A 12,957-nucleotide genomic window follows, 5' to 3' on the forward strand; every position below is an offset into this window, starting at 1 on the left:
ATGCTAGCATGGAAAGCGGACGTTAAACGATGATGATGATGATAGACATACGGTAAAATTGTTAAATACTTGGTAAAATTAATAATTACCAATTAATTATTAATTTTTACCCTATGCCTGTATGAGTATATATATATAAACTCCTAAAAACAGCAAGTCGTAATTAGAGACGAGGTGCAACTTTACCTTGTCGCGTCATGCTGAAAAACAGCACTTGATTACATAAATATTTTCCCTTAATGAAAGCTCTTTTCTCCTTTGGTAGAAACAGGTGATTTTCTCTAAAGAATTTGTCAGGTATCCTACATTAGAGATAATTGCGTGTCCTTATGTGTAAGCGAAACGTAGAAGAATCTAAGAAATTCCCCCAACGTGCTTAAAGAAAACCATGAGAATTTCATAAGAGCATTATATTAGAAACGAACAGGTTTTGAGAAAAGCATCGTTGTATAGACACAAAGAAAACAGGGAAAACGAAGAGTGCCAATAGTTGGTCACATTCTGCAGTCTCGAGATATCATCAGTATATGAAAAAAAAAAGTGGGTGGGGGCATTAAGATGGACACATACAGGCGGAAGAAGGAAAGGGGGGGGGGGACCATAGGACATTTCTGAGAACAGAATTACAGACGAACACACATACTATCGAGAACACAAGACTGTTGGTGATGCAGTAACATGTGCAGGATGAATTGTCTATAAAATAGACATTCACTAGCCATGAAGGAAGGTAACTATGTGGTCGCTTGATCTGCTAGAAATAGCTGCCAGACTTTCTTCAAGTCTTAATCCACTGTTACAAAAAAAAAAAATTTTTTTAAATAAGAAGTGGGGATTGGATAATATAGTAAAAATAACTGAGTTCTCCTTAAATAAATTTCGTTCACTTACAAAGGTATTCATCACACAATCTTGTTTCTAATCCTTAATAAGCTTTATTAAAACGCCGAATGAAAATACAGAGGCATCAATAAAGTGATTAATCAAACTGCTAACAAGCAGCTTGTCTGGCTTAGTCAATAAATGAGCTCCGGAGAGGTCATTTGTCCTTTAGCACAAGGATATTTTAGAAGGCTCTTAAATATCTTTATAACTATATACATAAACGTGCGTGAGTCGTCTAAGTCATCGAAGATTCCGTTCGTTAAATTATAGCGTACAAATTACGATAGGAAATTTCAGATATTTATACCCTTGCCAATCGATCGTACACTTCAGACTATACGGCTATATGTTTATGAGAGAAAAAGAATACCAAGTTAGAATGTCTGTGTCTTTCACAAGGACATGATCGATTAATGTGTTTGGTTATATAATGCTTGGAACGGGCAAAGCAAGATGAAGATATTGCAACAAGAGAATACTTCTGCAATTCGTCAAAAATCCTTAAAATTCTCATATACATACATATATACACATGTATTTCTTTCTCGCTCTAGTTGTTTACAAATGTAAAACTATTTTAACATATAAGACTAATGTTTCGAAAACATCTGCACAAAATTGAAAAGTTGGAAAGTAAATACAGTTTAAAATACTAATCCCCAAAACCCACTTTTTAAAAATTTAAAGATAGACTCTGCTCTAAGGTTGGCATTAAAAAGAAGGCAAGAACACAAAAGAATAGAGTGTCGAAATATACAATTATCACGCCAATTTAACAAGTTTATCAATTGTCGTTTCCTTAGTAGGATGAAGAGACTGAGAGATCGTGAGGTTCATGCGACATACGACTTCTATAATAAAAGCCTCAAACACACGAATAAATTAAATTGTATGTCGAGACGACATAAAATTAAATTATCTAGCATCAAGCTAGCTCTGACCAAGCAAACTTATTTATGATCGAGCTCTGACCAAGCAAACTTATTTATGATCGAGCTGTGACCATCCAATCTTATTGAATACCAGTGTCCTTTCAATTTAAGATGGCAGTGTATGAATTGAAGGAATTTGACTGTTCCTTTTAGAAGAGTGAACGATCACAAAGTCTCCCATGTTGGCTCGGTCTCTTACCATTTGCCGACACAGGGAATCACTAGATTCCTTCGGTTCTACTATCTTCTATTAATAACTCTATTCACATCAAGGATGCTTTACAAGTATAGTAAATCGATGCCAGTACTTGACTTGTACTCTTTTTATTGACATGAATTGTGATTCAGATTTCAAATAAATAAAATATTTTTTATAGATAAAATTCCTCAGAGTGAGTGAAAAGGGGTTAGGTTTGTTATACGATTAACATTTTAAAGTAAACATTGTGAAACGATGATCGGAACCGGGTTGCGAACTCGGTTTCACAAGAGTTTACTTCTACTGGTATGGACACGCCTCAGTAACCACTAGATTTCATCAGAAATCGATTTCGGTTGCTATTTAGTAATAATATTTGACATTGCCCGGGTATTAATTGCAAACATTAAAAATTACCGATGCGAAACAGAACTGAGAAATGAAGGTTCTTATGAAGAAAATGTAATTTTCTACTGATATCTTACTATTTTATTACATATGTTTAAAAAGGAATCAAAAGGATAAAGAATTTCGACTTACTGGAAAGTGTGTTCAGATGTCCATATCCTCATGATTCGGACGAGTGGTCAGCAGCGACGGAGATGTAGATAACGCTGAAACCACACTCGGCAAAATGACGCAACAGTCATGTGACCAGCTCTATTTATAAGGCTAACAGTAGAGGAAGGTAGCAAATAAGCAATATCTGCTACTTGTACTCTTATATATCTATATATTGATAACTTAGACTGAATTTAGGGGTATTTTCTGCATTAACTTCACATTTACTAACGGCTGACTTTTCTACAGGATACAGAATACAGTTAGCACCTCATTCACACAGTCTTTCTCTTTCAATGAATGTTAAAGAAAGAGAGGAAAGCAGAAGAGAGAGAGAGAGAGGGAGAGAGACAGACAGACATTGAGAGAGAGAGAGAGAAACAGGGAGAGGAAAAACGGAGGAGAGAGATTCTTTTCTATCAATGTATTCATTATTTTCGCTTTCCGCACATTGTCAAAATACATTTATCGACCTGATGAGTTTGGGGAGCCGGTTTCTCTTCCTGATTGTCACTAATTCTCTTCATTTGTATTGTTAATGTACGTATTTCCACCGATGTCTACTTTATCTTCCATCCTTTCGAGATCAATAAAATAAGAACTGGTTAAGTACTAAGGCTGATATTATCAACCAACCCTCAACCCCAAAATTTCAGGCCTTGTGCCTATAGTAGAAAGGATTGTTTGATGTACGTGAAAAGGGTATGAATATTGCGTAATCTAATCTCATTTCTTCTGTACGTGAAGCCAATTTAGCTGCACTATTTACCTACAAACAGCATACCCACACTCCACCTACATCCACGTGGATAAGACCTTCTTCATACTCGTTCAATTTGTTTAGCAGGGAAACCAAAATCTTTCTCAAAATAGAAACCATTCGGTCTTACGATTCTTGTTTTGAAAACAAACATTCAGAATCAGATTGGTCTCCTTGTTTAAGTTGGTGAATGCTGCCATAATCCTTACCTTTAGTTCATCTTTGGTGTCACAAGGAGTTTTGTTGGTCTCTTGCTCAACTGCACCTCACATTATAATCAAGGGTGCTGCAGTCTGGGGAGTTAGCTGGCCAGATGTTAAGAATGATGTGATCGCAGAAATTGTCTGACAGCCATGACTGTGTTCTCCTGCATGTGTGCCATTGTACAGAGTCCTGTTACCAGACGTAGGGTCTTCCAGCAGCCACCCTCTTGACCCAGGGCAGCACTACCTCCTCCTGACACTTGATGTAGGCCTCCGTGTTGAGTCTAAGGCCGTGTGAGAAGGTGAATGGAGGCATAACGTCGCCATCACTAGTGATCACTCCAAACACCATGATGTTGACTGGATGTTTGATTTTTATCACTCTCAGTACATGCCCTCAGATGCACTATCCTCAGAAATGTTTGTATTGGAGCTTCCAGCGCAAATGCTAGTCAGTACAGCATGTCATTTCCAAATTTCTGGCAGAGTGAATTGCATCATGGTGCTGTTTTTCTCACAGATGGTGGTCAAATGACCCTACTATATACTGTGTAGTTGACAAAATCAAAAACAAATAATGCACAGTGTGCGAAATTAAAAATATAAAATGGCGACAATTTTCCCATCGCACCATGTGTATAATTATATGTAAAGGTAAGATCCCAGGATCCAGGTGTAGGAAGTTAGTAAGCTTTGGGCAGTCCATAGAAGGTATAAAAAAACAACTTTTGGAAACAATAGTGGTTTATTGATGTAGAAGGTTGTAAATTTTTCCCATATCGAAGTTCGATAATCTGAACAAAGTTATTTTATAGTTCACAGTTAGTATACTGGAGTATGTGTGTGCGCACGCACGTTTGCTTTCCATTACCAGCATTGACAACCTGTCTTGGTTTGTTTATGTCCCTGTAACTTAGCAGTTCGTCAAAATGTTCTGATCGAACAAGTACTGCATTTACCAAAATGAGTATTGGGTTGATTTGTTCTACTAAACCCTACTATGAGGTGCCCTGGAATGGCTCCAGTCCAATGGCTGAACTTGTAAAAGATAAGAGACACCTAGCTAAATGCATACATACATACATAAATGTTGATTACCTTATCTTGTCAAATGATAACCATATAACTTTAATTAAACTACACACAAAAAATTAATGGAGACCCAGAATGTGTTAGTGAAAGATTTATTTAGTTGAACATATGAGGGCGACAACTGCCAGTCAACTCCTGTTTTGTAGAAGCCTGCTTAACCGAGAGTCAAATTCGCTGCAGACCAGCTCCCTAGCTAGCCTGCAGCAAAGTTCCTGTCTACAGGTCATAAATCCTTGGGCAGTACCCTACAACCATCTCAATTGAGACATCTATACTTCACTGGGTTTAAAGTGAGAAAAGCTTATACAACATTTTTGTCACTCTCTTAGTTGCCAGGGCAGGTTCCAGAGGCAAGCATTGCAAGATAACTGGTATTATTTTTACTGTAAGTTTTATGTCAGAGTACCTTTCTTCTAGAAGAGATGCCTTACCACTTTGTCAAAAATGACAGGAACTTCCTCTAGCCCTGGGAGATCTATTTAACCCATAGATGAAATCCTGACTAGTATTACCATTCTGGAGGGTCAGAACAGGTCTGGGAGAAATGCTAATTAAGGGATAACTCTACTCTCCCATTAAATCCAGAGCTCCCAAGTATGTATGTATGACACACTGCCTAAGTAGCAATCTTATTATAATTCTGCTTGTCATTGCGTTACTTAGCCCATCGTTAATTCTTTCATGTGGTTAGAGAAAAAGAGGGAGAGAGAAATGTCCATGACATGAGGTAAAGGGAATGTAATTGTAATGTTTTCATGTGATTAGTTGAAGCGAAAAAGGAGAGAGAAGCATTTATGATGTGAGGTAGGGGGAATGTAATATTTATTACATAGTTTAAAAAGTTAGTTGAAGGTAGAGGAGGAAAGTTAAAAGCATTATTTTAGCAGAGGGGTGATGTTCTGATGGTGAGGTTAATGAAAGGCAGAGAGAGAGGGAGAGAGAGAGTGGGGGTGGTGGAGAGAGATGATGGTGGTGGTGGTGAAGATGGTGATTGGATAGTGAAAAGTGTATTTTTTAAAATTGAACAAAGGTTTTTATATCACTAATCACTTAACACATGCGCATAAGAGCAATTCTTTGAAATATTCACGCTTATTTACATGACAGATATATGTAATTTAACTAAAGATTTTATCATATGTATGGCGTTTTTTTTTTGTTTATGAGGAAAATGGGTAAATAAGAGTGAATATTTATTTTATGAGTGCTGTGTATTAAATTTGTGAAATTGTGCATAAAGTAAATAAAGTATATATGTATAAAGTGCATTAAGTAATCATTATATTCCAATTTCCTTCATTTTTTAATAGCAGATGAGTGACTATCTTTTGATACAGACATAACACAGGCTATGCTTTCAGGTTTTTTGGATAAAGTTTACAGAAATAACCCAATAGGTTTACCATTAATTCTGTGAAATATTCACGGGTTCTGCTAGTCTTAAGAAACTAGGCTTCTCAAAACCAGAAAGGAGAAAGCCGATTCAAAGACCACAGATTCAAGCCATTTCTGGAACTATAAAAATTTGTAAAACTTTCCAGAAGTTTATCATTTAAGTATATATGCACATGCCTAGACATGCAACTATATGCATGAGAATACACATATAAAACAAGCATACAAGTCTGTACATGCACTGACTCCAAATACTGTATATATACAAACATACATGCAAAAATATCCTGCTGATGTTGAAATTCCAATGAAGAAACCTTGGATCTAAGTTAGAGACTGACTCCTCTCTATTGGCAAGAAATTTTGAAATAAAACTGAATAATGACATACATACACACATGTCTGAAAAAAAGGAAGAATTGTCATCACTTGCAAGAGAGATAAGTTGGTAACAAACTATGCTTTCATTAACTGAGGTGTAGCGAGATCAATTTCTATTATGACATATTAGAGTCAACTAGCCTTTTATATGCTCCACACGCTAAGCTTTAATGATTAGTTGTTTGACTTATAATGTGAGTTTAGAACATTTGGTTGAGTCCTGTATTTTGATTGGTTGAGTATTGCACAGGATATGGAACTCAGATCCAATCATGTTGTGCACAATACATTCTAGAATAACTAATCTGAATCATTGCTGGAGCCTACATCTTATATATTGAGTTAACAAAACCTCTAAAACAGAAAGGTGAGAAGATTCCAGTGGGGACGAGTCATGATATTTTCCTGCTGTTATAATGAAGAACATGTAACCAATGACAGCCAGAACTGAATTATCCAAATGATAGATGAACTATACAACCACCAGAATCCACGATGTGTTTATTTGGTCCACTGTATAATTTAGCAGAGGAATAAAGTCATGCTGTTATTTTAAAGTTATTTCTTGTGTGATTTCTACAAGTTAACATGCAACACATTATATAATGGTATGCAAAATTTTGTAATAAACCAAGAATGACTTTATATTCACTCAGCTAAAGAGGTACATATGTAGTCGCAAGCAGACATAACTACCCTCTCGGCCCTCCCACCCTTGAGCCAGTGGAACAATCAGAATGTGTCATCTGGAGGAAGAGAGAATTGCACCAGCATTTGGTTGGTACTCAATTCATCTGAGAAAACTGGAACACTGTAAAATGAAGTGCATTGCCCTGTGTCATAATGCGCTGCCTAGACCAGTAATCAAACCTGCAACTTTATGATCGCGAGTCCAGTTGCCATCATACATACATGAGTGCATACATACATACATACATACATACATACATACATATATACATACATATATACATACATACATACATACATACATACATACATACATACATACATACATACATATATACATACATATATACATACATACATACATACATACATACATACATACATACATGTGATGGTAGTCTCTCATAGTTTGAGAAAGACGGTTCTACAATTTCTTGCTGAAAAACTAGCACAAATGATTTGTTTATAGTGATCAAATGCATGAGGTGAACATTAGCTCACTCCCTCCATCAAATCAACATAGCCTGAACAGGTGCACAGTGTTCCACACATCAAGTGTTGAAGTGGTTGCAGAGCAATTGGAAATAAAGTGTTTTGGCCAAGAACACAACACAACATACGAGCCAGGAACTGAAACCACAACCTTGTTGTTATGTTTCCCTCGGACTAACAGTCCATATAACACTTGTGATCGTTGAGTGTAACACCCTAAACACTAGGTCATATCTATTGGAAGGATAACCCCCAAGGACAAAGAAATAAGAACCCACTGTAGGGTGGAAGCCATAGCACTCATAATAAAAAGGAGTACTGGTGAAATGTTCCAGTGAAAACCTCAATAAAATGTAAATACAAAAGACCTGACATAATGATTTGGGATAGCAAAGAGAAACTGTACAGTTATAGAAATCAGTTACCCAGCAGATGATAACATAAAGCTAAAAGAACAGTGGAAAAGAGAATACCTATGCTGAACTATTGAGAAATTTACAGTTACTCTTCCCTGATTACAAGTTCAGTTTTATACCTGTAATTATTGGGGAACTGGAATATGTAACACACTACTTAAATACCAATCTTGAGAAATTAGGCTTCTCAAAATCACAAAGGAGAAAGCTGATTTGAAGACTACAGACCCAAGCCTTCATTGGAACTGTAAAACTTTCCAGAAGTTTATCATTTCCAGAAGTTTATGAGCATGTCTAGACATGCAACTATATGAATGAGAATACATACATAAAACAAAACATGCAAATCTGCACACATACATATGTATATGCAAAATACCCTGTTGATGTTGTTGAAATTCCCAAGAAGGGGCCTTGGATTTAGGTTAGAAACCAGCTCTTTCTCTATTGGCATGAAATTTTGAAATAAAGCTGAATAATGACATACATACATACATACATTATATATAGGTGTGTGTATGTATGTATGTATGTATATATGTATGTATGTATGCATGTATATGTGGGTATAAATATGTGTATATATCTTTTTAATTTTGATTTACAGCTGCAGTGTCTATGTGTAAAAGAGAGAGAGAGAGAGAGTGAGAAAGGGAAGGGAGAGAGAGTGACTGTTTTCTTTTCATGTATGTATGCTAGTATGTGTAATTCTATGTAAGAACATATTCCTTTCAACCTCTAGCTGACGACATGCTGTGTGAGCTTCCCTTACCTGTGTAAAAATGGTGATTTGATGTAATGGGAATGGTTAGCACTATTATGTCTATAATATATTAGTTATAATCTGATTTGTTTAACCACTAAACGAGTTTAATACAACAAACTGCAGAAATACATCTGACAAAAATAATTTACTGTCGCATTTTAATGATATTATTATAAGTTGCTTCATAAGGTAGTGAGCTGGCAGGATCATTTGCATGCTGGGCAAAACGCTCAGTGGCATCTCACACAGCTTTACATTCTGAGTCCAAATTTCACCGAAGTCAACTTTTAGAGCACTGGAGTCGATGTAATCAACTGGCACCCTTCCCTGAAATTGGGCTTGTGCTAAAATTTAAAACCATTATTATAATTTCATCATCATCATCGTCGTTTAACGTTCGCTTTCCATGCTAGCATGGGTTGGACAATTTGACTGAGAACTGGTGAAACCAGATGGCTACACCAAGCTCCAATCTGATTTGGCAGAGCTTCTACAGCTGGATGCCCTTCCTAACGCCAACCGCTCAGAGAGTGTAGTGGGTGCTTTTACGTGCCACCGGCACGAAGGCCAGTCAGGAGGTACTGGCAACGATATTGGATCTCGGGCATTAATTGGGCTAATTGGAGACATCCTGATGCTCATAAAAGTTAAAGGCAGTTAATATCATAAGAGTAGCACATACTATTTTTACTACTAGGTGACTTTAGTGCAGTACATGATGACAATTGGAAATCAAATCAATTAAAATAATGTTAATGTAAATGTTATCCACTTTTCATTGCTTCAGATGAGATATCATCCAGAAAATAATTAAACTTCCTAAAAATTCTTCTGACAAGATATTATTCAGAAAATAATCTTACTAAAATTTCTTCTCAGATATTTAAAGTTAAATATTTATCATGGATGACCTTCAATAGTTATAAGGAATCACAAACTTAGTTCTGCCAAAGTCTATCCCAATCAAAGTTACATAATATGTGGATAACTTGAAAGGATCTTTTCAGTTACTAATGGTGACATGAGAATCTAGATACTTTCAACAGCAAAAATATACATTCCTTACTCACATCAAAGAAACACTCCAGCCTGCCACTCTTGGTCAAGACGCAAATAAGACCAAGTTCTTATTTTCATGAAGAGGCTCTGTCACCAATGTCGCGTGGATGCTTGGTCAACATTGTTGTGGTGGTTATCTGTAGGATGTGTGTTGTATTGTTGAAGACCTTCGTTGTGTGGTCTGGCTGGCTGCGCATATAATAAATGAAGTAACTCATAAACTTCTAATTTTTAACTACTTATTGCTGGACATGATTTACTGTGTTGGCTGTTTACAAAAGAAAGATGCTGATAATATAAACACTGATTGGGATGAAAGAACTGTGCTGCATCTGGTTGAAGGCTAGTTGTGGTACATCATTTATAAGTGTCCAAAATCATCTTTGCTTTGAGGTGGTCTGAGTGCCCAATTTGATCTGGTCTTAGCAGTCTACCTTCTGTAAGTGGACTACTTGAGTGCCCGAGGCTGCCTGCCTTACTCACTTGCCTGAGGCTGTGTAGTGAATTAGGCGCCAAAGGGTTTTTATAGGGTGAAAAGAGGACAACAACCAGGAACGTGTGTGACTCGTAGGTTAAATGGAGTGAGAGAGGGGTTGATTTAAATGAAATCTTACACAAATAAAAATGTAACAGGTAGCTTCTTAGATTCTAAGCTAGGATTCGAAACTGAATCTACATTTTTCTATAGATTCTCTTCTTGTTGTTCTAGGCTTTTGCACTTAGAAATTTATGAGAGTCAACTGTAACACTTAGGTTCTATTATTTAACTTAACATTTTTAGGTTAAATATAGTGCAAGGGAGATAAACCCATTACTTTCCATTTTTCTGATGTACATCCAGCTTTCCAGCATATGTAAGTAAAAGTAACCAAATTTGGCTTTTCCTTCTTTCTTTCAGTGCCAATGGAGGGAACACCTTATGCAAGGAACTGCACAGTGTTTACCCTCTCTACTTGTCTATACTATCTTACTCTTTCTCTCTCTCCTTTTTCCACCAGTCTTCTAGCAGTCAATAAAAGATGAAGTTAACTACCTACAGAATGGATAACAAAATAGCAAATAACCTGTGTACAACAACAGCTTAAGGTTGTATTTTACATTGTAACAATGAAAATTAAGGACCATTTCAACCAATTAATATTTTTCTTCTCATTTTAATTGCTACATACCATTGTTAAAAAAACACAAATAACAATTTGTAAATCATTTTTTATCAATTAATGATACAAGTTGACACAAATTACAATATGAAATTTTAAAATATTATTTTCTGCCTTTTTTCACCAGAAAAATATCAATTATTTGTCAACATTTTCATCATCTGACATGTTGGATTACTTTCTTTCAATGCTACACTGCTTAGTTGTATTCAACCTATTGTACTCCTCAGAAATGTGTGCATTTGTCTGAAGCTGCTGAAAACACACTGCAGATTACATAGTGTAGCAGGGATGGTTGCCAACATACCAGCGATTGTGTTGAAGACCAACAGAAGCAAGATAATTTTCATCAATAGTTGGCTGTGAACCTAATAGATACATATTGTCCGTAAAAATGTTTGCGTAGATTGTCTTTTTCTGCCTTTAGAAGACCCATAACAACACGATAATGTACTGCAACAATTTGAATGTGCTCGTCTGATGTATTAGAATTGATAATGACTCATCTGCATGCAAAAAAATATATCTTAATCATTACAATTCCATAATAATCTTTTCAAGATATGTGATGGCAATCTTTGATTGGTTGATCCCATGGCACTTCCATTGCTCATTCATCAGCTAGAGCTTGCAAACGGCAAGATATTTTTCCTCTGCTTTCCTGAATGAAAATTATGATATTTTAACTTAATTTCAGAGCAGTTTCAGACTATTTTCAAGTTATGACATTTCTAAGAATTTCCTTGGTTGCTGTAACCATTCTTTTAGCACATATAACGTAAAGTTTTCCTATTAAATATTTGCTAATGTTGTTTGAATTTACAAAACTATTTTCCAAGCACTCCAATTAAGAAGTCAAAATTGCACACGGCATTAAATAATACACTGATATCCATAAATGTATTGAAGCCTTGGTTACATTTTTTACTTCTACATTATTTTACATCTACAAGACCACCTTGTTACAATTTGAATTTTAAGGGTTCATATTTATTCTCTATCAAATGTGATTTCAATGATTGTATGCCGTTTGGGACTGGCATTTAGAAAGTATTAGACACTACACATTATTTCTGAGGCAATGCAGAGTGGTTCAGTATCTGTCATTCTATTTTGGACAGCAAGATTTAGAAGGTGTACATGGCAATGGGCATAGCTGGCAAGTGGAGAAAATTTCTTTTACTGTTGTTGCCAACCTTCCATCAACTTCAGTCATATTTGCTACATTATCAACACATTTTCAATTTCAAGTATTTCCTGAATATATTTTTGACTAACTCACAGAGAAAACTTCTTTCTGAGAAAAGCATGGCACAAAATCTGAAGAAAGACTCTCCATTTTCTTCTTCAGCTTGACCCTACTAGTATCTGATGTTTCATCAACGATAATAAAATATGCTTCACATGATTCTTTTACATGTTTCAGTCATTTGACTGTGGCCATGCTGGAATACCGCCTTCAAAGATTTTTTAGTCAAAGAAATTTACCACAGGGCTGAAATGGTAAAAGTGTCAATTGAATTAGATTAATGTTGTTCTTGTGACCGTTTTACTGTTAATCCTAAATCTGCAAGGTCATACAGGAATGGCTGTGTGGTAAGAAGGTTGCTTCCCAACCACATGGTTCCAGGTTCAGTCCCACTGTGTGGCACCTTGGGCAAATGCCTTCTACTATATCTTCGGGCCGACCAAAACTTTTGTGAGTGGATTTGGTTGTTGGAAACTGAAAGAAGCCCGTCATCATCATCATCATCATCATCGTTTAACGTCCGCATTCCATGCTAGCATGGGTTGGACGATTTGACTGAGGACTGGTGAAACCGGATGGCAACACCAGGCTCCAGTCTAATTTGGCAGAGTTTCTGGATGCCCTTTCTAACGCCAACCACTCAGAGAGTGTAGTGGGTCCTTTTACGTGTCACCCGCACGAAAACAGCCACGCTCGAAATGGTGTCTTTTATGTGCC

General features: G+C 36.3%; 1 protein-coding gene across 1 annotated transcript in view; it reads right to left on the bottom strand.

Moving 5' to 3' along the window:
• The window catches only part of LOC106875811 (PRELI domain containing protein 3B), a 35,243-nt gene extending 32,365 nt beyond the window's left edge, over positions 1-2,878 (bottom strand). Inside the window, exon 1 of the mRNA XM_052970497.1 lies at positions 2,557-2,878. Within this exon, the coding sequence (XP_052826457.1) occupies positions 2,557-2,588 (32 nt within the window). The 5' untranslated portion in view covers positions 2,589-2,878. The remainder of the gene's footprint in view (positions 1-2,556) is intronic.
• Positions 2,879-12,957: the final 10,079 nt, after the last annotated feature.

The sequence above is a fragment of the Octopus bimaculoides genome, chromosome 1, assembly GCF_001194135.2.
Source record: "Octopus bimaculoides isolate UCB-OBI-ISO-001 chromosome 1, ASM119413v2, whole genome shotgun sequence".
NCBI classification, from domain to species: domain Eukaryota; kingdom Metazoa; phylum Mollusca; class Cephalopoda; order Octopoda; family Octopodidae; genus Octopus; species Octopus bimaculoides.